This window comes from Suillus plorans (assembly GCF_016647745.1).
Source record: "Suillus plorans strain S12 chromosome Unknown HD556scaffold_7, whole genome shotgun sequence".
Classification (NCBI taxonomy): Eukaryota; Fungi; Basidiomycota; class Agaricomycetes; order Boletales; family Suillaceae; genus Suillus; species Suillus plorans.
Window position 1 is genome coordinate 693,942 of NW_024537391.1, and position 26,879 is coordinate 720,820.

General features: G+C 47.7%; 11 protein-coding genes across 11 annotated transcripts; 5 read left to right on the plus strand and 6 right to left on the minus strand.

Annotated features, from left to right (window-relative positions):
* The first annotated feature begins 147 nt into the window (after positions 1-147).
* Positions 148-5,951, plus strand: HD556DRAFT_1286035 (anaphase-promoting complex, cyclosome, subunit 4-domain-containing protein). Its single transcript, XM_041299334.1, has 17 exons — positions 148-439; positions 495-825; positions 874-1,469; positions 1,524-1,630; positions 1,678-1,808; positions 1,860-2,011; positions 2,060-2,313; positions 2,373-2,600; positions 2,654-2,711; positions 2,768-2,953; positions 3,004-3,131; positions 3,203-3,305; positions 3,816-3,842; positions 4,188-4,275; positions 4,333-4,367; positions 4,424-4,957; positions 5,009-5,951. The coding sequence occupies exons 1-17, from the start codon at positions 208-210 to the stop codon at positions 5,722-5,724; spliced, it is 3,906 nt and encodes a 1,301-aa protein (XP_041165069.1). The 5' UTR covers positions 148-207; the 3' UTR covers positions 5,725-5,951.
* On the minus strand, positions 5,952-7,399 carry HD556DRAFT_1286038 (phosphatidylinositol N-acetylglucosaminyltransferase subunit C). Its single transcript, XM_041299335.1, has 6 exons — positions 7,203-7,399; positions 6,930-7,151; positions 6,689-6,869; positions 6,491-6,638; positions 6,272-6,438; positions 5,952-6,219 (listed from the first exon to the last, which is right to left on the minus strand). The coding sequence occupies exons 1-6, from the start codon at positions 7,306-7,308 to the stop codon at positions 6,174-6,176; spliced, it is 870 nt and encodes a 289-aa protein (XP_041165070.1). The 5' UTR covers positions 7,309-7,399; the 3' UTR covers positions 5,952-6,173.
* A 28-nt stretch (positions 7,400-7,427) lies between these two features.
* HD556DRAFT_1338662 (uncharacterized protein) lies at positions 7,428-8,370 on the minus strand. The gene is made up of 4 exons (XM_041302000.1): positions 8,096-8,370; positions 7,927-8,043; positions 7,818-7,870; positions 7,428-7,752 (listed from the first exon to the last, which is right to left on the minus strand). The coding sequence occupies exons 1-3, from the start codon at positions 8,246-8,248 to the stop codon at positions 7,862-7,864; spliced, it is 279 nt and encodes a 92-aa protein (XP_041165071.1). The 5' UTR covers positions 8,249-8,370; the 3' UTR covers positions 7,428-7,752; positions 7,818-7,861.
* HD556DRAFT_1338669 (uncharacterized protein) lies at positions 8,371-9,289 on the minus strand. Its single transcript, XM_041302001.1, has 5 exons — positions 9,180-9,289; positions 9,073-9,124; positions 8,830-9,021; positions 8,631-8,779; positions 8,371-8,581 (listed from the first exon to the last, which is right to left on the minus strand). The coding sequence occupies exons 1-5, from the start codon at positions 9,240-9,242 to the stop codon at positions 8,474-8,476; spliced, it is 564 nt and encodes a 187-aa protein (XP_041165072.1). The 5' UTR covers positions 9,243-9,289; the 3' UTR covers positions 8,371-8,473.
* On the plus strand, positions 9,290-11,062 carry HD556DRAFT_1338675 (actin-related protein). The gene is made up of 9 exons (XM_041302002.1): positions 9,290-9,444; positions 9,499-9,563; positions 9,622-9,820; positions 9,877-10,001; positions 10,053-10,175; positions 10,229-10,418; positions 10,468-10,642; positions 10,692-10,831; positions 10,880-11,062. Exons 1-9 carry the CDS (start codon positions 9,391-9,393, stop codon positions 10,943-10,945), a joined length of 1,137 nt encoding a protein of 378 aa, XP_041165073.1. The 5' UTR covers positions 9,290-9,390; the 3' UTR covers positions 10,946-11,062.
* Positions 11,063-11,977, minus strand: HD556DRAFT_1338682 (ribosomal protein S24e-domain-containing protein). Its single transcript, XM_041302003.1, has 4 exons — positions 11,880-11,977; positions 11,460-11,744; positions 11,333-11,404; positions 11,063-11,276 (listed from the first exon to the last, which is right to left on the minus strand). The coding sequence occupies exons 1-4, from the start codon at positions 11,880-11,882 to the stop codon at positions 11,223-11,225; spliced, it is 414 nt and encodes a 137-aa protein (XP_041165074.1). The 5' UTR covers positions 11,883-11,977; the 3' UTR covers positions 11,063-11,222.
* Positions 11,978-11,992: 15 nt separating this feature from the next.
* On the plus strand, positions 11,993-13,155 carry HD556DRAFT_893191 (uncharacterized protein). The gene is made up of 5 exons (XM_041311966.1): positions 11,993-12,102; positions 12,153-12,408; positions 12,461-12,511; positions 12,563-12,689; positions 12,738-13,155. Exons 1-5 carry the CDS (start codon positions 12,067-12,069, stop codon positions 12,832-12,834), a joined length of 567 nt encoding a protein of 188 aa, XP_041165075.1. The 5' UTR covers positions 11,993-12,066; the 3' UTR covers positions 12,835-13,155.
* Positions 13,156-13,540: 385 nt separating this feature from the next.
* On the minus strand, positions 13,541-14,378 carry HD556DRAFT_1228840 (uncharacterized protein; the record flags this gene model as incomplete). Its single annotated transcript, XM_041297253.1, has 3 exons — positions 13,541-13,704; positions 13,757-14,029; positions 14,084-14,378. The coding sequence occupies 3 exons, from the start codon at positions 14,376-14,378 to the stop codon at positions 13,541-13,543; spliced, it is 732 nt and encodes a 243-aa protein (XP_041165076.1).
* Positions 14,379-14,955: 577 nt separating this feature from the next.
* HD556DRAFT_1338698 (ARM repeat-containing protein) lies at positions 14,956-17,676 on the minus strand. The gene is made up of 10 exons (XM_041302004.1): positions 17,527-17,676; positions 17,437-17,473; positions 17,087-17,383; positions 16,776-17,024; positions 16,485-16,721; positions 16,309-16,423; positions 16,008-16,253; positions 15,616-15,953; positions 15,289-15,559; positions 14,956-15,234 (listed from the first exon to the last, which is right to left on the minus strand). Exons 2-10 carry the CDS (start codon positions 17,461-17,463, stop codon positions 15,230-15,232), a joined length of 1,785 nt encoding a protein of 594 aa, XP_041165077.1. The 5' UTR covers positions 17,464-17,473; positions 17,527-17,676; the 3' UTR covers positions 14,956-15,229.
* A 1,746-nt stretch (positions 17,677-19,422) lies between these two features.
* On the plus strand, positions 19,423-20,831 carry HD556DRAFT_1338702 (galactose mutarotase-like domain-containing protein). The gene is made up of 4 exons (XM_041302005.1): positions 19,423-19,667; positions 19,717-19,999; positions 20,049-20,511; positions 20,559-20,831. Exons 1-4 carry the CDS (start codon positions 19,620-19,622, stop codon positions 20,683-20,685), a joined length of 921 nt encoding a protein of 306 aa, XP_041165078.1. The 5' UTR covers positions 19,423-19,619; the 3' UTR covers positions 20,686-20,831.
* On the plus strand, positions 20,823-26,876 carry HD556DRAFT_1338707 (uncharacterized protein). The gene is made up of 20 exons (XM_041302006.1): positions 20,823-21,166; positions 21,216-22,386; positions 22,437-22,505; positions 22,551-22,607; positions 22,657-22,710; positions 22,762-23,434; positions 23,485-23,599; positions 23,647-23,946; positions 23,994-24,192; positions 24,241-24,387; positions 24,438-24,570; positions 24,621-24,864; positions 24,917-25,044; positions 25,093-25,245; positions 25,295-25,474; positions 25,523-25,680; positions 25,736-25,867; positions 25,920-26,090; positions 26,149-26,396; positions 26,448-26,876. The coding sequence occupies exons 1-20, from the start codon at positions 20,953-20,955 to the stop codon at positions 26,723-26,725; spliced, it is 4,824 nt and encodes a 1,607-aa protein (XP_041165079.1). The 5' UTR covers positions 20,823-20,952; the 3' UTR covers positions 26,726-26,876.
* Positions 26,877-26,879: the final 3 nt, after the last annotated feature.

Consider the following 26,879-nt stretch of genomic DNA (forward strand, 5'->3'; position numbering starts at 1 on the left):
ACAGTGCTGATCACCTAGAAGGAACAACCGTTCATCTTCCTGAAACCTCCAATGAGGGTCCAGGTCTGAACTTTAACAGAAAAGGCAACTGTTTCACGCGCACGTGGAAATGTAGGTGCCTGAACTTACAGAACCCTCGACTCGCCTACCTTGAGCCTAATACTTCGAATCGGGGACTGTGCTTTTGTATCATCAGAGGCAGAGCACATGGAGCACGACGCGTTTGCGTCACTGGCTGTCTTGCAGCTCTCGTCTCCATGCCGTCTACTGCCACTGGCTTGCTGCCCAGACAAGGACCTTGTCGTCCTGGTATCCCGTCTTGGTGGAAGGGATAGGTTGACTCTATGGAAAATGCAAGGAACCAAAAAGTGGGACATTGAGATAGAGTGTGACGAAAGCTCCATTGAAAGCGTATCAGCGTTAGCCTGGAGTCCGTGTGGTACGGTTATACGCCACAAATTATGCGCCGTGATATCTAACATTATTTACTGCAGGTCAGACGATCGCTGTCTCTCATGGATTCTCCCGCGTTACGCTTCATTCCGTGCAAGATGGGCGCATCGAGCGCTCTCTCACTATCCCGGCATTGTCGCATAATTCTGAACAACAACATCGAATAACCGGAGCTTGGTGGTTCCCGGGTTGCCGCGATTTATCAAGAAGCACCATTCCAGATATCTTCAAAAGAAACGAAATCAATGTCTGTGGATTGGTTTATCCTAACACTTCATCCACTCTTATCATACTGAAGACAGGGTCTGCTCTCTCCATATTGAAAGTTCTTCCACTCCTCGATCCCCTTCGAGAAGAAGATCACAAGCTCACGTGAGTCTTCCAGGGCCACAAAATTTGCACTCATTAACGCTTGTTCAGTGCCACCGACCTTTTCGCTTTCCAAGGGACGCAGACAGGTGCCGCGCTGAAGTTATCCATACCTGAAGTCATCAGTGATTGGCCATCGTTGCTACCAGACCCATCTCTTGCTTCTCTATGCCCTCCGATCTTGATCGATGAACAAGGCAAGACTGCAAAAGAAACACAGATTTATATTTCTGCGGAAGACGAGAACAGTCTCCTCGTGATAGGTGACGACGATGGCAAGCTTCACTGTTTCTTGGACGGCAGCTATTACCTAGGGCCGATCAGTACGCTTCCATCGACCGTGCCAACGGCAGTGTTCAAGGATCCGAAGCAACCGCTATTTCTACTTCATCCTCGGGCCTCAGCCTCCGACTTCTTGTCTGCCACGTTTGCGCCTCTATCGATCGACTTACCGTTGCTTGCCTCGCATAGGATCAGAGATTTCGCCAGGCTTTCCTCCGCCGCACGGGAGTTGATGTGGTATGTCATGCGGGTCATTGAAGACCTGCGTGAAGTCTGGTTTGGTTCTGGTTCACTTACTGGAGCACGAGAAGCTGGCCCAAAGTGGATTCAGCTGCTAGAAACCAGACTTCGTGATCAATTTGGCCGTTAGTGATGCTGTCCTTTGATGGATTTTTACTATTCTCAAGCTTCCTCGACAGAGAAGGAACCTAGTGCAATTCTCGAACTCACTGGTCTCCTAGTCGCTGGTTTGTGTTCTGAGGGACTTTCAGATTTCTTATCGTCCAGCGAACAAATGAGTGAAAGGGTTGATTTATCCAACGATTTGTTGTTCAGAGCTAATTTTGCGTTTAGGCTCTCCAGAAATGGGAGTCCACGGTGACTGATGCACTCATTAAACTGCGCGACTTCTCTACGTTGCGACTCGTTCCTGCGCTTCAACGGTTACATATCATTTTTGAAGAAGTTCGAGGGTGGTCACTTATGTCAAACAGGATTTTACTGGATTACTCATCGTTGTGCTGACACTCTTCCAGTCCTCAATTCGTCTTGTTTGGATTCAACACTGACGACATTACCCATTGTCTGTCTGTGCTGAAGCAAAGCATCTTCATTGCAAATTTGTTGGCATTTCAAGCAAGAGGGGAACTTGGGTCATTCAAACATTTCCTGAGTTTTCTTCGGTATGGTGAGTGAGTTACTGAGCTGCATACCCGTAGCCTATTTCCCGTGTTAGAAATCGCCTTAGCAGGTAACTCCCCCGAGACCCGCTCACCCCCTGAACATGATATCCTCGAAGTCAATCACTACTTAATGTCCGGGCTGAAGACAAGTCAAATAGACCGGTGGTTCACAGGACCAACTCCCCAATTTGATACCGGAGATCTTGGCTTGCCTCAACATAACACAGATACTAACAAAGTTCTTGAAGAAGCACTGGAACAAGCCCACACCGCGTTGCAGGATCCTTCTCAAACATCATGGCAGCCGGTAGGTTTCTCACTTAATTGTAATGTGTACTCTACGACATGAGTTTGTATGTGTTTTAGAAAGTCTCCACGGCCGATAAATCACATCTGGACCGGAATCTGTGGGTACTTGTTCATGATCTGGCTGTCCGGTGTCAGCGGGTCTTTGCACATGTTTCGAAAGCTACCGCTCGATCAGCCATCGTGTCAAGCAATGTTGGTGCTACGCCATTTCAGGTAGAGGCGAGTGAAACAGTTTCAAGCGGTGCTTGCCAATTTATCCGCGAAAGAGTTGTGCGACAAAATGAGGTGAGTCATGCTCTTTACAGTGCAGTGCATTCAACCAAATTCGGATCTCTTAGCCTGGCAACCACCTGCAGCATCTCGCGATCTATTTGGCCTCGGAAATGCGGCCCCTTTGTGAGTTGCGCCTTTGGCTCCTTCGCCTTTTTTGTAATTCAATGTGTACAAATTAGTCTGCCTGACCCGGGCGCCTTACGCAAAATGTGCCGCTGGGGTTCCGCTGCATGTTGATGTCATTGTTATGGAGTGCTCCATAGCTGGTCATGAGCCCGAGAATGTTACCGATGTTCATCTTTGTAACGCTGAGTTTTTTGACGACGAGATCCTCGTCATTGTATACAAAGTCAGAGGAACCGACGGTAAGGCATTATTTATGTCCATTTGGCTCTCCATTCAATAACAGTCAAAGGCCCGATGTTCGCAGCTACGGTTCACTACAGCGCCCTAGAGTATCAAACGCAATCAGAAGGATACGTAAATGGCCCCGCACGGAAAGATATGATAGCCAACGTGGTTCAAAGGTTGAATGAGGGGCATGTAAGTATCGTGCACCACCATGTTTTTGTCGAGACCTTGTGACCGGTGGTTTTACTAACGGCATGATACAGCTGTTGAAAACCATCCCGATCAAGAGACGTCGCCAATTAACCGCGTGCAGAGACGGATCAGTATCCCTCGCGGTCAACGGAAGAGCCGGAAGGAGAGTTGTTTGTATTCTTGACGGTGATGGCACGACGATGGATATACTGGATATGGAAGGAGATGAAGATATGGAAGGTGAGGATGAATCCGAGATGGATTCCACTTGTGCATAAGAGGGTATAACCGTAACGAGAGGATGTTGTGATTCGGTCCGTAGGTTTTGCATTCGCGGCCTCATTTTCATGGCACACGGCGTGTCTAAGCCGAAAAAGATGGATGACTATGTCCTTGGTGTGCCCCTTTAGGGTCGTGAATCTCCATTAGTGCGTTGATCGCGGTCACTGCGGTGAGTTGGAGTGAGAGAAGAGTGGAGAAGTGTTGGATCTATAGAGTGCAATCGGCCGTCAAAACGCGGCTTTGAGAGTGAAATGAAGGATTGCATCGGGGATTCGACCGCACATGCGCCAAAACATCAGGTTCCTGAGAGAGCGGCGAGCACCAGTGAGCAGGGTTGCTACCGGGTACGTTCAATGGCTCGGGAATGAATGCAGATCACACACCAAGGGATCACATGTGCAGTTAACTCCCATCACCTGAAGGTCAAACGTCTGCCAGCATCTACGATTTACAAACATATTATGATTCCGAATTGCAATAAACTTCCCCGTGAGGCCCCCACGGACAGTCTGAAATTGTAAACAGTTTCGCTTAACGTGATCACACCGCGGCCCTCTCCTCGTGCCCTTGATTCGAATTCTTTTTTTCCATGCCATTTTAAACCGTCCTCTCTTCTGTGGATCGTCTCAAAGTCCCTCCTTTACATCCCAAGCTCAGTGTCTGGCTGCGTTTGATAGAAGCCTTATTGTCCTTTTCACAACCTTTGTATTCACATGCCTAATAGAGCCGACACCGGCCATTCACCCTCAGACGATAAATCCAACTTCAAAGCAGACGTTGACGACGATCCTACCGCCCCCATGTCTGATATTGCTGTCCGAAAAAAGAAAAATGCGGATGCCCAAGCTGCCTTCCGCCAAAGGTGAGCCATACCTCTTCAACCCCTGCTTTAACCATGTTCAAATGTTATGTTTTTGAGGCGAGCAAACTACATAGCAACTCTAGAAGAGACAGGTCAGTTATCTCTACTCTATTCTACATTCATCGCTCATCCTTGTCATATGCCCTAGTCACTAGTCTTGAGTCTGTCGTCCTCCAACTTCAGGATTCATGTCGCGAAGCGCGATCAGAATCCGGGGATCTACGACAAGACAATGCACGCCTTAGACATGAATTGCGCGAACGTGAGAAGTTCTGGAGAGCCCTTTGGCAGGCGAGGAAGACAGGACAGGCTCCTGAATCCGACGACTTGCCCCCGCTCCCTTCATCTTTTGCTGCTCATCCTCAACCAACCAACATCAACAATCGTACCCCCTCGTCGCATGGTCATTATAGTGATGATAGCATGGGATATCAGACCAGCGATGAGACGTCCAATTCTTTGTGCAGCAGCTCGTATACCAGCGCGCCAAGTCACTCATATGCGACTCAGTCTCCCGCACTTTCTTACACTGGCGTAGAGACCGAACAGATAACCTCCGGTGGAACTGGACATCATATGAACGCCCGAGTATCAAGATATGGTTCTTACCCGTATCCGATGCAACCCATCAACCGGGACGGACCATGGACTCACAACGTGGCGCAGACTACGTCCGCTAATGGTTAGTTAATGCTCCCGCCACCTATCTTACGACTTCTGATAGAGCTTGTAGGTTCTCCTACCTTGACATCTCCTGATGTATATGCAAACCGCCCTTTTGAAGAGCAGAAGACTCAACTCAATCACTTAGAAACAACCCCATATCTCTTTCCCAGTAGTCGTTCCATCTCCCCCACTTCATCAACTCCCCCATCCTCATCTAGCACGTCCTTGACGTCTCCATTCCAATTTACGTTCCCTGCTGATGGCCCGATCACGCAAGATCGTGCAGAATTTGATTATCGCAGGCACTCCAATACCCACGGTGCTGATTTAACCTTACATGGTGGCACTGCCGACATTTCGCTTCCTAGTGCGGGCAGCGACGGTGTGCGTTATAGACTTGGGGCCCGTCGCGCGAATTCCGGCCCGAGTCCACTTCTACCCTCCCTTCCTCACTTCTCTGGAAGCGAGAATGGCTCTCATCACGAGCGAGGGAGTAGCGAAGGTGAAGCCACCCCCTATTCGAAACTCCGACCTCGTAGAGCACGTTCTCGGGAGTCGAGGTCACCTTCTCCTAGTGCACCCCCAATCTCGGGCACGCTGGCGGTCATCAAAGCTCAAGCTTTTGGAGCACTCCGTCGAACTCGTACCAGGACCAAAAAAACTTCTGAAGGGGCGGCTAAGGTTGCTATGGAAGTTCTCGAGGCCAGGGGCATCGGAATGGGCGTAGTGGCTGGCTCGAAGCGTCCCCGCCTTCACCACGACGATTCCGACATGCAAACATGATGCAAATATAAATGTACTCCTCAACGATTACCAGTTCACTCATTTGATCCCTAGGGATTGTATTATTCTTCTCGTCACCAGTGGACTATGTAACCACAATTATTTGTACAGCGATTAAAGATCCCAGTTACTTACTGTATTGCACTTACTTCATAAAGGTCTGCTGCATAGTGTCACATGTAATATGTTATGTACCTTCGTTGCACAATACATTTATTATTAAAACACTCTGATGGCTGCGCATGCGTAATACCGCGTGTCCTTCGCGGAAGTCGGTAACTCGCCAGCGGCTCACTGGCTAATGCTATCGTTATACTGGTCTGGATCTATGGGCTCGTGGCATTCGCGTACGGGCCGACAGAAGTCATTTCTGCTCGGCGGAGGACAAAGATATTTAGAAAGTAAGATTCTATGCTGTGCTCCACGTTTTGAACAGGGTGGACCAATTATCAATTAAGTCTCGGAACAGCGACATCCCACGGTCCTCTTATCTCGCTGCGGAAAGATATGTTAACAAGAAAGGAAAAAGCTTGACGAAGTGACGTGCTTTTTGTATTTTTGTGCCCAGACTAGGACTCCCGGGGCAACGAACGTCACCGTAATCGAAATGCCTGCATAAAGGTAGGCGACCGAAACGGATAAAGGTAACGTTAGAGCAAACGATAGTACACAAAGGGTCAGTGTGAAGAGGATCTGTGCTACTTGTGGTGTGACCTATAATCAGAGTTTACACGATAATGTAACTAGGCAAAATTACCGAACCCACCTGAAGCTGATGACGTAGGATCGGGAAAAGAGCGAACAATTGCACAGCAAACAGGACAAGAGCAAAGACAGCCAAATCGTCAGGCAGTCGCGAGGCCAAGACAACCGATGACGAGATCGCGGCATTCATGGATAGTACAGATGTCAGTCTACACGGAAGATGAGAATTGACAACAGGGTCAACGTGGCACTAACCCACCTTTCCTGTCGGAGTGGTTTCATGGAACTATAATCGGCGAGCAACGCGTTAAGAAAGAAGAGACATGCTGAAAGCGCCCAAATGGAGTCCGAGGACGTTGCTGCGGTCAAAGTTCGCAAAACAGGTGACAAACCCATCAACGCGAGGAAAACAAGAAGGGACGATTTGATCGTATTTGAGCCTGGTAGGTGCAACACAATCAATGAAGGGTCCAGGGGTGCCAGTGGATGTGGAGACGTACGGGTGAAGGCACCACGAACAGGATTAGAATAGCTGAGGATCTCATACATAGCATATCCCCCAAAGAAACTAACTATCGAGACCCACAACAGGACACGGGCATCAAGCCAGCGTTCCTTGAGCCTCACAAAAACTGCGAGGAATGTGAAGATTGTCGCTAAGTGCTGTGTGATCGCACAGCATAGCAGTACTAGTGGCCAATAGGTGTACGGCTTGAAATTAGCTTTAGAGAATATTAAGTACCACGTTTTGGAGATAAATTATGCCTACCAACGGTTCCGCCTCAAGGAAGAGAGGAAAGAATGAGGGTGGATGTAATTATCAGGAAAAGGCTGCCTTTCCCACAACACTTTGTTCCATCCATCGGCTTCGGATGACATTCATGCGTTCGGTGATCGTAGAGACAGTTCTTAAGGGCTACTTATGTATTTGGTAGACGTTGTGACGATCACACCACGTGCGGCATCGAACATCCGCCTTAATGCAATGAGCCGAACCGGGGGATTCACACAACCATATCATATCCTCCAACAATCATCATTTACCCATTTACATCTCAGGGAGTACATGGACCAAGACAAATCAAAACGGCGTCACTTTCTTCGATCATGGGAACAGAAGAGATGGCATGCTCTACAATGAAAACAACGTGTCCGAACATCCGAGTCATGCTGTCTCACCGGTAGTCCGCTGAGTTCGACGACGTGTAAGATAATAGTGGGGCATGATATACAAGAAGAAACATGCCCATGAGGCCTTGAGGGATCACTTCATGATTGAGCGGGTCCGAGGTAAATTGAAAATTATGGGAGGGATCGGCGATCCTGTATTAAACAGCACGAGAAAACCTGGAGGTCAGAATAAGAAGTCCGGAGGATGGATGACCCACATGTTATACTGGCGGTGAGGCGATACACACGCACAAAGTATTATTCAATCCCACTAGAAGTAGCGACAGTGAGGAACGGTAAACAATCGGCCATAGAGCTTGACATTACCACTAGCCGTTCTTCATCTCTTGATGTAGGTACTGATCTCACCGCTTTCGCGGCCTCGACCTGTTCGGCAAGTCGTCCCCGATTCGGATTCGAGGCATTAGTACCTCGTGCATGTGCCTATGCTGCCTGGTGAATCCTGTAAATGGATACTAATTCAGATTCGGCTTACCGTTTTCAACCTTCTCTCAGCAGCCTCTGCAGCTGCGGCGCGAGGATTAGAAGGCGGTGTCACGGTGGTGCCATCATTTGACTGGGCGACAGTGCTTCCCAACACCTGATGTCCCCCGGAATGCACACCGGCCTTGGAGCACAATGAGCCCATGAAGCGCTAGTAGTAGGTGGCAGAACAGACTTTGATTGTTATAATGTTACACAAGTTTGTTGTCCCTTAGGTGCTAAAGAGACTGAGAACGGGTATTAAGACGTTGTGGTCTGAATTCAGGAAGCGCAGCCTAGTGTGGCGCCTGAATATGCTCTATAAGGGAAACATGTGTAGGCAAGGCATTGCATCACCGTGGATCTACTGCAAATCGTACATATCAAAGAACTATATGGGAAGCGTATTCGATATCTCTGCGTAATTTCCCCGACTGCCATTGCCAGTGGGGCGCTCACGAAGGTTATAGTCTTCAGAATACCTACGCGGTAACCATTCCTGCAATTATGACTGAGTATCACTCAAAACGAAAAGAAACTGTATGAACCTCCCACCACCGCCTGCTGGCAGACCATGCCGTACTAGAATCCAAACCTGCCTTGAGCATGCGGTTTTTAATGCTGACACCAAGTAACAGTCCGAGGATAATCAATAAAAAGAGGGTGACCACAAGCTGGTCCCTAGGAGAATCTCGTTCTGGTAGGGACAAATTAACGTTGGCAGACACAAGGAAATTGAAGACGCACGAAAACATCGCGCTTCCACATCTCCCTCTAGACCGGTCGCAGTGTCTGGATCTGTGTCGCCAAGAGCTGCACCGGCGCAGATAGGTAGATTCTGATTCAAGCACCACTGCTTGGTGCACGATAGACAAGGTTTGGAGGGGTTGTCGGGCGTGTTCAGGGATAAGATCGTATAGTTGGCAGAGAAGCAGATGCCTAAATTGTGATTAGACACTACAGCATGATGATCAAGTTCAAGGGACTCGCATTTGCAGAAGTTTGTCACCTCCCACTTATTCATGGCAGCTTCGACTGGCGCCTGCTAAAATTGTTAATTGAAGGGTCCCGGTTAGATAAAGATTAACTCGACATACGATGCTGAGTATGAGCGTAATAAAGAGAAAGCTAATAAGCCGTGTGGGACCATGTCGTATCATGACGAAACGCAGTGGTGGCCAGGAGGTGGATGTGATATTATGTGAGAAACACGCTCAAACGGTCAAACGCGTCTGCTTTCACATTTGATCGTCAAACCGAATCTTTAGACTTCCTTAATAACTTTTTTTCTTCATTATCACTGCAGGGATGTCGGCAGAATTTGAGGATGTCCTAACAAATCAACCTGTCGTGATAGACAATGTAACGCTCATCTTCCAGCTACGGCGCGTGTAGGCTCAACTAGGTTTTGAACAGGGCTCAGGAACTATCAAAGCAGGTTTTGCGGGTCAAGATCATCCGAAATGCTTTTTTCCGTCATTGTACGTTTTTACAGCGCAATGCTGGCCAACACGTGGTTCCAATCACTTGAATTTCTAGCGTTGGGAGACCAAAGCATGTGCGCGTCATGGCTGGTGCCCTTGAAGGTGATGTCTTCATCGGTCGTCGTGCACAAGAGTTCCGCGGTCTTCTCAAAATAAAATACCCTATGGAACATGGCATTGTAACTGATTGGGACGACATGGAACGGATATGGAGTTGGATATACGCTGAAGAACTTGGGACCCTTAGTGAAGAGGTATGTCCCTTTATCTAATATAGGTGCCAGGACGTTCCGATCAGAATGCCTGAAAGCACCCAGTTCTCTTGACGGAAGCGCCGCTCAATCCAAGGAGTAATCGTGATGTAGCCGCTCAGATATTCTTCGACACATTCAATGTTCCAGCTCTCTTCCTCTCCGTACAGGCCGTTCTTTCGCTGTAAGTTATATACTTGTCATAGTTATTCTAGCCCCTTCGAACTATCCATAGATATTCTTCAGGGCGGACGACTGGCATAGTACTCGACTCTGGGGATGGTGTTACACACGCTGTCCCAGTATTTGAGGGTTTCTCGATGCCTCACGCAATTCGAAGAGTGGATGTCGCCGGAAGGTATGATGTCCATCTTCCCGTCGAATAACACCCTCATATGTCGCATTACACAGAGATGTAACTGACCATCTACAGCTACTGCTAAGAAAATCTGGCCATCATCTACACACGACTGCGGAAAGAGAAGTTGTTCGGATAATAAAGGAAAAGTGCTGTTATATCGCGTTAAATCCTTCCAAAGAGGAGAAGGACACGGTGGGTCGGACTGAAGAGTTCCGTCTCCCGGATGGAAACCTAGTTCAGGCAAGTTCCCAACTTCTAGTCTGGAGATGCCAATTACATATTCTTGCAGCTGGGACCTGAGCGATTCCGTGCTCCCGAAATATTGTTTAATCCAGAGCTCATTGGACAGGAATACGCCGGTGTCCATCAGGTTGTTGTAGATTCCATCAATCGGGTTGATTTAGATCTGCGGAAGAGTCTCTTTTCGAATATTGTGCTCAGTGGAGGCAGCACGTTATGCAAAGGTCCGTAAGCTTTAGCAGGCAACTTACTCGCACTGATAGCATCTTCAAGGTTTCGGCGACCGTCTTCTCAACGAAATCAAGAAGTTGGCTTTGAAGGATATTAAGATCAAGATTTACGCCCCTCCGGAGCGTAAATACTCGACGTGGATAGGTGGTTCTATTCTTGCAGGTCTTGGAACTTTCAAGAAGGTTGGTCTCAACCTGTTCTATGTTGGTAGTTCTGAAACATATCCACAGATGTGGGTATCAGCAGAAGAGTATCAAGAGGATCCGGATATTATCCACAAGAAGCTCGGCTTCTAAAGCTTCAGCTTTACTGTGTTTCATCCCCTCTTTGTAGGACTGTATGCTCAACTATGTTACCACTGCATCGATACCCGACATAATCAACTGATTTTTCAATGCTCTTAAGAACGCACAGATTCCAATTGAAATGCTTGTGAGCCGCATGTGCATATGATTCATGAATGTGGTTGTGAGTGTGACATACGCCATAGGTACAGCTCGCTCGACTGGTTCTCAATAATAAGGGGGGCACTCGAGCAAGAAAGGAATATAGACTAATGCGAGAGGGTAGTGTCTACTTGCCCTTCTTAGCAGGCTCAGCAGCCTTAGTCTTCTTAGTACCACGGAACTGCAGACGAAGTGTATCAGTCCATCATACGATAATGATTGAAGAAATTGTCGTACCTTCTTCGCGCGGTTCTTTCTCTCGTGTCGCAGTTTACGTGAAGGCTTGTCAACTTTGGTTTCAAGGCCAGACTAGTTAGATAAAGAATGAGATCGTAGTCGTGTGGTAGGGGGAACAAAAGCTTGCCTGGACCAGTCTGTGCTTAGGCTCGAATCTCCTCTGTGATGCCTCATCATCGTAAATCAACGCAAATCCAGTGCTACGTCCACCACCGAATTGTGTTCGGAAACCGAAGCAGACTACGCGTGCTTTTTCCGTCTTGTACATGGTAGCCAACTTCTCTGCGAGCTCGTTTTTTGGTACGTTCGCCCGCGATGGGTGGAGAACATCGAGTACAAACTGACGGCGCGCCAAAAGGCGGTTGGTGATGAATTTACGGGCGCGAAGGGTGACGGGTGCTGTGTTGTCGGCCTAAAGTCATAGACCGTAAGCTTAGTACATCCAACCTGCATTGGTACCATCCATCGCCTCCCGACCGCAGATCTCGCTCGGTTTCGACGATTCGACATAGTACAGCAACCTGCAGCATTTGACGGGAACTCTCACCATGATTCTTGTCGTCCTTGACGTTTTGCGACCTTTTCTTCCCGGGGTCTTGACGAGATGGTGCGTGTAGGCGCAAGTAGATCGAAGTCCGTTCGGCAGAATCCGTACACAGCCACCTGTAATTGCCCAAAAGGGTTGGATAGCTCCTTAGCCTTGAACTCCCTCGGGCTTGTGATATCATAGAGTTATGTCATCTAGCTTTGCCTCTTCATTCGCGCCCTATGTAAGCATTCTCCATAGGCCTTTATGAATGAATTGTACCCATGCGTGCAGACCCCTCCACCAGATGACTCTTCCTACCGATCAGCGCCGTCTTCAAGCTCCAAAGCGCAGTCGTGGTTTCCTGTTCACTCATCCTCACGAGGAACAGAGATATCTTATCAATCTGGCGGTCTCCCTACATTTAACAATTCGATAAGTGGGCATGAGGACACTCAGGAAGATGTTCAGCAGAACCAGTGGGAAACGAGTTATGGAATGCGTGTGGATGTTCTATCAGCCTTCGCATATATCTTGGGTCCGATCTCAGGTAAGTTATACAAGTATAAGAGATTATTTCGTCGTGTCATGATTTGCTTCAGCTTTGATATTACTTGTGCTGGAAACTCATAACGATTATGTTCGGTTTCACGGTGACCTTCCACGCTTCCTCACTGACTTACCACTGAGCTCATCGTTAACAGCCTACCAATCTGCCTTGTTAATGACACCCCTGCTATTAGTGCGCATATTTGCATCACTACTCGGGTTTCCTTCGTGGATGCGGTCATTTCTCACTATTTCATTCGCACTTTCCGCACTTTTCATGGCGTAAGTGATCCGTAAAGTCGGTATGAGTCCCGAGTTCACACATTTCAGCGTACGAGCGTACTTTGGAGCTTCGCGCGGAGGTCTCACACGTTATCATATCCAAATAATCGGGCCGCTCGCTGAGAGATGGGTCTTCGAGGAATGAGCTACTCTCCTCCGCGATATCATCCAACATCAATGTACACCAGGATTACACCCTCTATCTATGTAGCAACGAATACGTGAAAACATAATAACAAGCGGCGGCCCATTTCGAGCAACAGCATGCAGTGGGTGCAAGCCACTGCATTTTTCTATGTCCACGCAGTTGATTACGGGCGGACTGGGACACGCACACTGCAGGCCAACAATTTTGTGAAGGACAAAGAACACTTTCCTTCTAATTACTGATGTTGTACGGAGGACCTACGCCTGACCTCCCGGTTACACCACAGTTACAGGGCTGCATTGAATTTTCTAATATTACTCATCCGCATGTGTGTAAAACAGTACAGACTAACAAGAAATGCGCAGTGACGTAGCACGGTGTGGTGGATGCAACATAACTACTATGTGCAGAATCGAGCTCACTTTCAGTCGACCAACTCGTTTCATAGATCATCACACGGATTTATGTAAGACATCCTTGCATACTTGAATCGAAATCCATGATAATGGACTATTTCGTCTTTTCAGGGAGGTAGTCGAACGAACAGCATAGATAGTTTAAAAAGCATGAGGAAGTCCGTGATAATACAGTGGCAAGGTAAGTACAAAACAAATCTGTACGCGCGCTCTAATAGAAGTGTCAACGCGTGTGCTCTATAGATATATAGTCTGTAGTTATAGAAGAAATCGAGTCTAACCCGATGTTATATGCAAAGACCTACAACCTGGACGCCAGACGCGCATGTCGCGGTCACAGCCTTGCCGAGAACAGCCTGAAGGAGGGGTTGTATCGCATTGATGATAGCATCGGTCAGATTCTCGACGATGTCCAGGAGGTCGTCCAGAGTACATTTGAGATCATATACGACTAGAAAGACAATTCATAGCCGCTACGCACATAAAAGATGACTGGGACTTACTGGGACCCAAGATCGGACCGACAATAGGCAATGAGACAACAAGGTTGTAAGTGACCGTGAGGATGTCTTTGTTGGCGTTGATAATGCTCTCTAGCAAGGTCTCTAGGTTGTTGGTGGGATCTAGGTTTGCGACGCCGTTGTCGCCGCCAAGTTCTCCTAGAACAGAAGTGAAGCCCACAAAGTTCGTATTGAATCCAGAGAGCTCTGTTGAGGCCTGCTGTTGGAATGCGGGGTCGGAAGCGGACGCAGACGTTGCATTTGAGGCCAGGTTGTCTATACGAGAACGATAAGTAAAGGCTACAAACAATCCCCACTTTACCAACGTACGGTAATTTGCGGCGTGCTGCAAAGCCTGACGGTGATATCTTTGTAGACGAGCAAGCTTGCCGCTTGACGCGTTCGAGCTTCCATGAGCACTAGCAGCAGACGGTTCACGCAGCACGTGTGGAACACTCCTAGCGGCTTTACGTTCTGTGTGCCCTGCCGTTATCCGCGATGGCGCCTTCGGTGACTTAGCTTGTACGGCTGTAGTATGAGAAGCTAGATGCTTAGGCGTGGATAATCTGTCCGTTCTGGCAGCGATGTTCGCGAACCCGTCAAAGGCCTTTGGTGAAGACGGCATTGAGATTGGTTTGGCCAGGGCATGCTGTACCGCGAAGGGTGTGCTAATCATCAACGTCATGGCGGCGGCGGGCAAGAAGACAAGGAGAGAACGCATGACCGGCATATTGAAGGAGTGGGATTAAAAGGAGCGTGGAGAAGAGTTGTAGATATTAAGACAAGCGACTCGCGCTGAAGTTATAAGAGATATAAAACTAGAGGAACAATGTAGCAAACAAGTTCCCAGACTTGCGATAGTTGTGGTAGAAGGCAAAAGTGCAACTCATCTAGTGAGACGCATTCTTATACCTAATATTTAGATCGCCAAACCTTATTAATCAAACCTCGTCTCTGATTGGCTCCCCCCACCTCGCGCCGATATCACGTGATGAAAAGCAATCCACCCACAAGATTAGGTTTGAACCTCTTCACATGAGATCTGGGCGTGGGTCATGACACTCTATAACGCCTAATGGCCACTATTGATCTAAGAAACACAGTTCCACTTGATCTGCGGGATCGTGAGCAAGCTTCTCAAAGGCGCGTAACTACGACATATTTTCTTACTGGGAGCCCGATCATGCGGTACCAAATACATTACAGTTTCTATATAGTTTAAGGAAGACTCGGCACGCATTGTGTGCAATAGACCAACGACAGAATCTGCCAGTCAAAGAAAGAAAGTCTTCGCCAATGTAATCAGATGTGCTGCGCATTGGTACGGGGAGCATAATAGGCAGTGTTTTGTCTGCAGTTCATGATTCATTGAGCACAAAAGAAGGTACACTACTATTTATTCTCTTAGAATGTTCGTCAGTGCGAGAAAAAGACTCAAAGGGAGAGGGGTATGTGCAGACTGCGAAGACCGCCTAATCAACCTGTGCTACAGAGGTCAACGCCACGGATGATTTTTTCGTACTTTCAACACTTGCCTAACATATCCGCTGACGCTTTTTGAAGGGCCCGTGCGGCGAAGTAACGCACGTCTGCGTCAGAATCTGTTTTCTGTTGCTCTAGCACCGGAACAATGCTTTTACGGACAAATTCGCGACCCTCCGTAGTATTTCCATATGTAGTGGCAAGGACTTCTAGAGACTTGGCGACATTGAAGCGGATGTTCGGGATGGGGTCTTCAGCAAGCTGCAGGAGCGGTCCGATAATCTCAGCTTGAACAATTGCAAGATTCAGGGAAGGTGCGATAGTCTACAATTTGAAGATCCCGCTCAAATCGCTGCAGCCTAGTAAAGATAAGCACGTACTGTGATCGCTTGCACGGTGGTCATCCTGTAGAGGTAATTTGGATGTTGCCCCATACCCATAACCTTAGGGACAATCTGAACCTTCGCCCAATCGACGCCGAAGACTTCCGTCAGTTTCTTGAGGTTGATGGTCGCAGATTCGCGTATACTGAAGACTGTGTCACCCAACCAGGACATGCACAGGTTCCCAAGTTGCTCGTCGAAGAAAGGTTTTCCGAGTTGTGTTGCGAGAAGGGGGATATATTCTATGATAGCCTGTCTGACGCGCCATGACTTATCCTCTGCAAGCTCGATGATGGCGGGAAGAAGACTATCAGACAGGAGTTCGATATCAATGACTGACAATAGCAATTTCAGGGAACTATTCACATGCAAACGGGCAGGAAGCTTACCACCATTTACAGTCTCGAGCTTACTGATGACATTGAGCCGAACGTCAGGAAATTCGTCCTTTAATAGATGAAGGAACAAGGGTAGGAGATGCTCTATAGTAGCATCTCTGCCCAAGAGCGGTGCAAGGCCACTGATATGGTTTGCAAGAGCGGCTCGCACGTGCTGAGACGCATCATGCGAGAGGTCACGCACGCAAGGCACGATGCGTGCAAGGATGACTTCCTTCTCGAGCAGTTTCGAAAACCCTGAAAGTCGAGGGCGGAATCAAGCAATATTCTATAGTAGTATCGATTACCATACCTGGAATTTGGCCTGCAGCCGCTGTGCGTACTTCTGCCTCGTTATCTTTCAGAAGCTGCACATATTGCCCTATTAACTCCTCCCTAACCAGTTCTGTGCCGACGGCTTCTGCGAGCTAAACGCCAATATAAATTATGGTACCCAGATAAACGTAGAATTTGGCATCAAGGACGCACCTCATTAAAATGTGTTGCAGCCATATATCGCACTCGCCAGCTCTTATCAGCAATACTGTGTCTAATTTGCTTCAACAGCTGCTCCTTCACCTCAGGTGGCGTAAGTTGCTTCGCGATAACAATAAGATCTTCTACTGTGAGTAAGCGCACAGAATCCTGATCATCGGATTGAAGTCTGCGGTAGATAGGTAGCCCATCCGACAAGACATGTTGCTTTGACAGGTTTTTAAGAAATGGCTGCCAGAAAGTTAGTATTTCAATCGCCGCAGAGACAGAATATATATTACGCACCCCGAGCCACTTTGCTGCAGCACGTCTGACCATAGGTGTATCATCTGCACCCAGAGCAGCGAAGCCCTTCCGGAGATCCTCCTGGATTGACCACGATACTTTGTTGTAAACCGGAGGATAAAGTGCAGCAGAAGAAGTGCGTGATGTAAACCATTCGCCCTGTGAGAGCCGCTTCAGGAGTGGGATGTAAAACTCTTCGATTTGCGGAGTAGATAGAACTTCGGCTATTTTGGCGATAGATTCTGCAGCCTGGTGGCAAAAGTATAAGTTATTAACCAATCGATCCAGCAACAGTTCTTGAGGATGCGTACCTTATCCCGTACCAGGGTCTCTTCTACTGCGGATAAATTCTCCAGGGGGCCAAGCAGCACATGAGCGAATTGCTTTCCACCAATGTACTCCTCAAAATTCCTTCCAAGCTCTTTGGCCAAAGCCAGTAGTACCTCATCCTCATCATCGACAGAATCTTGCAAGAAGGGAACAAGCTCGTCACGGGCACGATCTGGCCCTAAAGCAAGTGCAATCGTGGGTATGCTGTGAATAGCGTTGAGGCGTAGTTGAACGTCTTCCGAGCGCAGCTCGTCCATTAGAACGGCAATAGGTGCAATCTGCAACAATGATGTGTTACTTTCATGTTGTTCATTTTGATGATGAGACTCACGTCCTCCATGGTGTATCCGGGTTCCATCGCAGTGGCGCTGTACCAAGAGACGTTCAGTCCCAGTTGAGAAATCACGCGGGGGCTTCTTACTGTTTAATAAGTCAGATGCTAGCCTGCTACACCTCTACAAGAGTTGCAAGGCTGGAGATGGTTGTGTTGGAAAGTGTGATGAGTCTAGCGATTAAACGTTGAGGGCAAGTGATCTGTCCTTGATTAAGCTTGATTAAGGTGAAGGGTGTATCTTTGTTTAGCCTGAGGTGCATTTAATTCAATCACCAGGCCAATATTTATCGTTCAAGTTTGCAACTATAACTACCCAGTGCAGAATATCAGAAATATGATGATCGCACTGACTCCATGCTACCCGTTGGTACCGTCGCTGAGGCAAGTACTCTATCGTGGCTGATGCCGGCTTCGAGAGCTGGTACTCGTGAGACATTTAACGGAATCGGAACTGACCAATTGCAAGTAGTACCGTCATAGTTTCGTGCTGCTAAGGGCGGAACGAGGCTGGTCACTGCACCAACAAACCTAGCCCCAAAGGCCGTCACGAGGGATAATAGACATATCACTCATCAAGAACACCTTCATCACGGATCCTGTTGTACATATAGAGGGTAAAGCAGTTAACCTCCGACTAAAAGATATTCGTCCACTGTAACCTCTTCACGAAGAAGAGAAATATCAGAAAAATTATGCGATAATCATCAACAGCATGCCCAATACGGAGGGGCACCGTGATCACTCGGGTTGCAAGTCCCTGTGATATCCCATCGTTAGTATTGAATCAGTGTCGGACAATCATACATAACAACTCACAACCCAACAAACCATGAGCGACCACCCGCAAGGGGTCCACATAAATCTATAAAATCTCAACCCGTTCCAGAGCGGAAGGCACCCATAGTCTTTGACAACCAGTACTAATCCCGGCAGAATACTCCCAACGGGCTTCCACTTCGCTGTGTGCATGCACACAGAGATCAACATACACCCAAGACAACTCAGAATAAGCGAGATCTGGCTCGAAACTAGCCTCATCGGATCGACAGTATGTAACAGCATTTTGACGTCACGACAGGGCTCTGTGTACACCGAGTTTATGAGACCGTAAATCCATGTCCTTGGTTATAAACTCAGCGAGGCTGAGTCACCGCACGAAGCACGGAAGCACCGATAAATCGTCCTCGCATGCTTTGACCATGACTTGCCCTGCGAGCAGCACTTCATGTGACTTTTTGCAATATAGCACCAAAGTTGTAGTATGAGTATTCCCTGTCCATGCGGGGTAGGGCCTAGGCAGTGTATGATATAGCTGCGTGATGCACCTTTCTGTGCAGGTATGGACTATAGTATGGTGCAATAATGCATATCGAACCCTCATGCATGGTCAAGGAGGGCGATGCTGCACGCGGGCGCACCGATGCACCGATAAACCACGCCCGAGGCATCGAAGCAAAGAGTCCTCGTGTGCAACGAAACAAGGTAGCTTGGTCCTTTGATCACGAGTTTCGTGATAGCGCAATTGTCAAGTGGGCAAGAAGGATAATGCTGCATACAAACGCACGAATTAACCACGCCGGAGGTGTCAAAGTGAAGAGTCCTTGGATGTGATGAGACAAGGCGCCTTGACCTTTGATATCACGTGTGTTGTGATAGTAGCAATTCGTCAAAATTTACAACGAATAGGTGACGCCATGACAGTATGACAAAAGTTCAGAGGATGTAGCAAAGCAGCCAGAGCACCGATAGCAAGTGAAAAATAGAGCTGGAGACGCTGAACAAACAGGAAGTTAGCAATGATTCAGGACAACTTTGGTCTGCGGCGAATGTAACGGCATATGCATCGCATCTGCCTATTTGAAGAGTCACTGCCGCGCCGCGAAAGGATCGCAGAGGAAGCCGATAAGAGGGCTTCTTTCTCGGCCGACCTGGCCCGACCATAAACACAATCTCGTTCGGGAGTCAGGAAGTGTGAAAGAGGTGTCGACAGTGGGAGAGGTTGTATGTCATGAGTGACAGTGACAAAGTAAGAACAAAGTGGAAGAGTAAGCGATTCTAGCTAAGGGCAGGCTTTTGATCAGTCGCGGGGGCCGGGCCGCTAGCCTCCTCCCAGGGTAATCCCAGGGGGTATATCTCATAGTTGCCAACTCAGTCCCTCAATCTCACCATCTACTTCGAAGATGCCAGTCAAACAGGTTTCTGGGCGAGTCACTTTGACTCATGCAAAGGTCCGTGATAGACCGGACTAAAAGTAGACATCCCTGATTCCTGAAATAGGGTTCCTCTGTGGAACTACTTCTGTACGGTGCGACAGTCATTTCATGGAAGGCTGGAACCATCACCGAACCTCAGTCAATTGAGCGGCTATTCGTTTCATCCAAATCCGCTATCGATGGCTCAAAGCCCGTGCGGGGAGGTATCCCAGTTATATTTCCTTGCTTTGGACCTCCCAGCCACCCAGAGCACATGAAACTTGCCCAGCATGGTTTTGCCAGAAATGAAGTGTGGAAATTCGATAGCATTATAATGGACAATGACGAGGTGGTATCTGTGAGACTCAGTAAGTACCATCTCACTGGATTTGTGTCGCTTGATATATTTTCTCTCAGCGCTTGAGCCAACTGCGGGTATCACAGCAAAGTACGACAAACCATTCCATCTGGCTTATATCGTTGCCCTGGCCGAGCATCAGATTAGTACTGATCTGCACGTCACGAATACGTCGACCTCCACGGCTTACCCACCAGACAACCTTGAATTCCAGGCTTTGTTCCACAACTATATTAGGGCCCCTGCAAATGACGTCCTTGTTTTCCCATTGCAGAGCAAAAGTTATTTTGACAAAACAGAGGCATCTGAAGAAGCCAGAAACAAACCGAAAGTCGAGACTAGAGCAGGAGTTGACGTTCGTCAGTTCACTGACTCTGTGTACGAAGATGCAGGGGGCAAATATGAGGTCACGTGGCCAGGAGGTGGTGTAGAGATTACGGTTCGGGAGCTAAAGGACGTTGTTGTCTGGAACCCTCAGCAGGTTGCAGGTGTGAAAATGGGAGACATGGAAGATGGGGGATGGTGAGCGTTTATACTGGTTCATGCACTTGGATGCTAACACTCCGTAGGGAAAGGTATGTTTGTGTCGAGCCGGGTCATGTGAGGGGATTTGCGAAGATTGAGCCAGGCAAGACGTGGATTGGGCAGCAAGTTATATCTGTCATTCACCATGAAAGGAGGATCAATCAGTTGTGATTAGTCGTTATGAATCGCGCGCTTATTCAATACCATTAGACCAGTGAAAGAGAGTAGATTTTGTAGTTCGAGTGAGATTAGCGTGTGCAGCTCACTTGAACGTTCAACATTTGCTTGAACATGTGACTTGACTTGCATGTGACAAGCGCGTCCACGTCTAACTTGACTCAGCCGCCAGTATAGGGCCCCTCACTGATATTTGCATTCAGTGCATGCGCTGAGTGACATTTCTTCCACGCTGTTCATACTGTACAACAATTAGGTTTCATGGACTCGCAGGAGGCTACACTCCGAGTACTCATCAACCAAATTGACTACACTGTAGCCTCTCCTGGCCCTCTCGACAACGCATCTCTCCCTCGAGTGCCTGTGATCCGTATTTATGGCGCATCGTCCACAGGAACGAAAGCATGTGTACATGTGCATCAAGTGTACCCTTATTTTTTTGTTGAGTATGAGGGTAAATTGAGTCCCGAAAATGGTGTGTGGATTCAGTTAATTCAGGATGTTTTCGTGCTGACTCCAGTCAGTGAGCCAGTACATCGCAAAGTTATCTCGTTCTTTGAACCATGCTATTGCCATCTCGATGAAGCGCAATCCACATTCGCGCAAATCACAGTTTGTTCGGGGTGTACTTCTCGTGAAAGGCGTTCACTTCTATGGATTTCACTCGTCTTATACGCCGTTCTTGAAGATTCTTATTGCAGACCCTGCCTTTGTCAATCGTGCTGTCACTATATTGCAGTCCGGAACTGTTATGCGAACACGCTTTCGCGTTTACGAAAGCCATTTGAGCTACATCCTGCAGTTCATGTGCGATTTTGGGCTCTATGGATGTGGCTGGATGAATATCGCGGAGGTCTGGCAGCGAGGACACGAAGAAATCGATACTGAAATGACGGAGCCAACAACATTCAAGATATCACCATACTTTCGTCAATCCCGCATGCCGCTTGAAGTTGATGTTGCTGCTCATCAAATTCTAAACCGCCGTCTTTTGTCCGCACGCAACATCCACCACAAATTGGCAATACCCTCACCGCCTTTACCTTCTGAACCATTTGTTCTGAGTGTTCGTGAACTGTGGGATGACGAAAGACGTCGAAGACTTGCCAAGGGCCTCTCTCCAACCCCTGCGCTTCCTATTGATTTAAGCAAGAGGTCGAGGGGCCATGGGGGCGAGTGGGTTGCGGAAGTGAGGTGGTGGGAGGAAGTCAGGAAACGCATTGAAAAAGAAAGAGACCTCGAGCCCACTTTCGCAGACGGTGCGGGACTTTGGGAGAAATGGGTGATGACCACTTTTGAGAGTGTAGAAGCCTTCTGGGAGGCTGAGTGGAGAACTTGGAGGCCGGCTCGTAAAGAGGCCACTGGTCATAATGGACAGAGCACTCATATTTTGGAAGCCGGGGACAGCGAAAATCCTTTCGCACAAGCGACACAGTATGGGTCTTCGATAAATCGGGAAGGACCACCGCAAAGTACGGATGTCGATGTTGACGAGATGTTACTTTCTACACAGGAGATGAGTCAACTGATGGACCGCGAAGACCAAGAGTGGGCGGACTTGCAGGCGGGGGACACCATTGCAGAACCTGACGCTGCTGCTAATGATCAGTTGGCCGAAGAAGGGCCTCCTCTCTTTGAGATGGATGTACCCAATCCTTCTGGCGAGGCTGAAGCTACCATCAATGGGAACGAAAGGTTCAATCACTTATTTTCCCTGGCTCATGTGCTCATACTTTTCTCAGCAGACCCGGCTCTCCTACGCGAGAACTTCCCCGAACAAATTCATTCCCACATTCATGGCGCGATCTGGAAATGTAGGCCACTCCTTCTTTTAAAAGTCATCATTGAAGTGAGAACAGCTGCAAACGAGCGAAGAGTCTTTCAGCATCTTCAGAGCCTTCAGCAACTCCTGCTAAGTGAGCACACTTACTTCCATGGAAGGGTTTTTCATTTGTGGATATTTAGGAGAATGCGGTACATCAGTAACGAGGTCGCCTACGATGCGACTACACCGATGATGTAATTGTTGAAGCTACCATATATCGATCAGTATTGAATGGTTTCAAGCAGACATGCGCTACCATCGATGGTTCCTATAGAGCCCTCAACACAGCGAGGATTATCCCCTAGCTCATCTAATTCAGCTGATAATAGTGTCGGATGCGATATCGAAGAAAACCCATTCCTATTTCGATGTGAACAGTCGATTGATGTATCGGGAAGGCCGAAGAATTCACAGGGCCCTACAATTCGCTCAACAGAAACAAGAAAGGAACGCCGAGACGATCGCGTTGAACGCATTGAAAGCATTTTACAGCCGACCTTACCAAGAGTTTCGTTTTCAAGACATATACCACCTACCTCAAGCCCAACCACGGCATTCGTATTCGCTGTACCACCGCCATCCTCCTCTGAACTTTTCAGGACTATTGAGACATATGGTGGCCCCCGAAGGCTTTATCGTAATCCTTATTACTCCAAGCGCGCAGATGCTCCAGAGCACCCCAGAGAATACGCAGGTCTACTGTATCACCTTAAAGGCGGGGAGGGACTGGACACCCTGGACCAGTGGAAGTCTCATGGAAGTCAGCTTCATGCGGGAAGAAATGTGCGTCGTTTGAAAGGCACATATCTGTCATGGGGATGGGAGTATGCAGCCCTACCTCCGAGCAAAACTCAAATGAAAAGGTGGCTGAAAGAAAACCCAGTTCAGCGGACCTCAAGGGCCAGGATGTGCTCTCAGGTAAGTTGAATTTACTATGTCAAAGCAACATCTCATGAGAGGTCATATAGATCGAGGGCAGTACCCAAATGAATCCCTATGGCTTGAAGTCAACGCCACATGTTCGATCTGACTCCAACACTAGAGCGGCCCAGCACATGTCCTTGTTTTCCCTGGAAATGTTTGGTGAGTCCCGAAATGACTATTTACCATGTGCTCACTTTCGTTGCTAGCTCCTTCACGTGGTAATAAAGTACCTGACGCAAATGTTGACGGGATTGTTGCAATCTTCTTCGCTCTCGGGGATGATAATATTCATTCAGTGTTTCACGAACGAGGCATCCTGGCAGTTAAGAATGCGCAACTGGATCCTCGTCGAATACGCGATTTCCCGTTGGAGATTGTCGCTGACGAACTGGAGTTACTCAATCGGATAGTTGACATAGTAGTTGACTTTGATCCGGATATCATCGTCGGCTGGAATGTTCAATCAGCATCTTGGGGCTATCTCAGTGCTCGAGGAAACCATTATGGTTCGTGCAAGGTCTTTTCCAATTTTTGGTAATTAATACATGTGAAGGTTTTGACGTTGGCGAGCTTATATCTCGAGCTCCTAACAAGAATGATGCTGCAGGAAACTATCAATGGAGCCAGAGGACAACAACCACGTTCAAGGTCACTGGTCGGCATGTGTTCAATGTCTGGAGAATTATGCGAGTTGAGCAGACACTGTCCATATATTCTTTCGAAAATGTGGCCTTCCAGTTACTGCGTAGAAGGTATGCTGACCAAATCCATCACCACTATTTCACCACTCATCTGCACAGGGTCCCTCGTTATACTCCTGAGGTCCTAACGACTTGGTATAATAGTACAGATCCCGTGCACACTTCCCGTGTCCTTCGCTACTTCCTTGAACGGACGATATTGACACTGGAGATCCTCCAAGAAGCCGAAACAACCACAAAAAATGCGTGAGTCTTCAATCCAATCTAATTCAAGTCCTCATATATGGCGCCGACAGAGAGTTTGCGCGTGTCTTTGGAGTCGACTTTTACTCCGTAATCAGTCGAGGCTCACAGTTTAAAGTGGAGTCATTCATGTTCCGCATTGCGAAGCCAGAAAGCTTTGTTCTCCTATCTCCTAGCAAACAGGATGTGAGTCTGAATGATACCATTCTTCGAAATCAGTTGACACTGTCTTTTAGGTTGGAAAACAAAATGCTGCAGAATGTATGCCTCTCATTATGGAACCCCTCTCCGCCTTTTACAACGGACCTGTCGTCGTGCTCGACTTCCAATCACTTTATCCATCAATTATGATCGCTTACAATTATTGCTACTCAACCTGCCTCGGGAGAATAGTCGACTTCCAGGGTCGTAACAGGTTTGGTGTCGTGGATCTCCAAAGACCACATGGACTCTTGGAAAACTTGCGAGACCACATAACAGGTCAGTTATCTCTTTTATGGGCTTCATGCTCGTCTTAAGTTCTCGGCTATAGTCGCCCCGAATGGCATTATGTATGTGAAGCCTGAAGTGAGGAAGGGTTTGCTTGCGCGCATGCTCACGGAGTTGTTGGACACCCGAGTAATGGTCAAACAGGCGATGAAGGGTTCGAAAACTGACAAGGTAATGCGTATGTCGTCAATTCTGACTTCAATAACCACGGTCACACAGGCACTTAGTCGGGTTCTGAACGCCCGCCAGCTCAGTTTGAAATACATCGCTAATGTCACCTATGGATATACAGGCGCAACATACTCTGGCCGTATGCCTGCTGTTGAGATTGCAGACAGTATCGTACAAAGCGGCAGAGAAACCTTGGAAAAGGTTGGTATTTCAGCCATGTTGTTTTGTATGAGCCTGAAAGTGGAGTCAGGCCATAGAAGTCATCGATAGCAATGCTAAATGGGGAGCTAGGGTTGTTTACGGGGACACAGACTCTCTGTTCATATACCTTCAAGGGAAGACAAAAGAGCAGGCTTTCCACACCGGCTATGATATCGCGGATACGATTACGGCGATGAATCCAGCACCCATCAAATTGAAATTTGAAAAGGTCTATACATTCCGAGATAAATGAGTTGACTACTAATGTTTAGACTAGGTGTATTTGCCATGTCTATTGATGGCGAAGAAAAAATATGTTGGATTCAAATTTGAGAATCCAGACGAGACTGTCCCCGCATTCGATGCGAAGGGGATCGAAACTATCCGTCGTGATGGGGTACCTGCTCAGTCAAAAATGACAGAAACGTGTTTGAAGTGAGTTTCTTTTTGTATTCTCGTGACACGACCCCTTGCCTAAATTCGCGGCAAGAATTTTATTTCGTACCCAGGATCTCAGTCAAGTAAAGGACTATTGCTACCAGTCATGGACTAAAATTCTTCAAAACCAAGTCTCAATACAAGATTTCATATTTGCAAAGGAAGTCAAGATGGGGACATATTCGTGCGTGAAAACCTATTGATGCATTACATGTACTGGAACGAGGTTACATCAGTGAAAAGGCACCACCTCCACCAGGGGTAGCTGTTGCCGCTCGAAGAATGATAGAGGACGAAAACGACGAGGTTCAGTATGGCGACCGAATTCCATACGTGATCATAAGAGGTGGTCCCCAGGCGCGGCTTGTGGACAGGGCGGTGTCCCCAGAAGAATTATTGCAAAATAAGTGCGTCCTTTATCTTTGCTTTTGCCGTGAATCCGAACTGCTGCTAACCACAATCTAGGCACATGCAATTAGACGCTTCGTATTACATATCCCGCATTCTGATTCCACCGCTCGAACGTGTTTTCAATCTGATAGGTGCTGACGTCAGAACTTGGTTTGACGATATGCCGAAGGCTATCCGAGTTGATAATCCAAATCCTCTTGCAATGTCTCCCAAAAAACAGAGGATCGCAGCAAATCGGTTGAAGATAGATGAACATTTTCAGAGTTCCCAGTGTCTTGCATGCGGTGGCTTGTCTTCAGACGGTAGGCACTCTTATCTTTTGCCTCTCTTCAAGGTTAATGAATTCACGACAGGAATATGCGAAAGGTGTCGGAGAATGCCCCAAGAAACAATGCCCGCCATCCTTGACCAAATACGAAAAGGAGAAGGCCGGTTCCTGGATGCACAACGGGTATGCGCGTCGTGCGCGTCATCCGCAAATGCAGAGCCAATTGAGTGCATTAACATTGACTGCCCGTGGTTGTTTGACCGAAAAAAAGCAGAAAGAAGGGCGGAGTTTCTTGAAGGGTTACAGGTAATCATGGAGGACCTTGAAATGTTAGAGGATTGCTATGATGGTATATCAGACTGAGATGGTTACCAAGCATTAATATTTAATATTCATCCTTAGCATCAGGAAATCATAAAGTTCCTTATTTGCTCCTTATTTGCCTTACATGATTCATACAAGTATATGTCTACTTACTGTTTATGTCTATTTACTTGAAAATCGTTGAACCTGACTA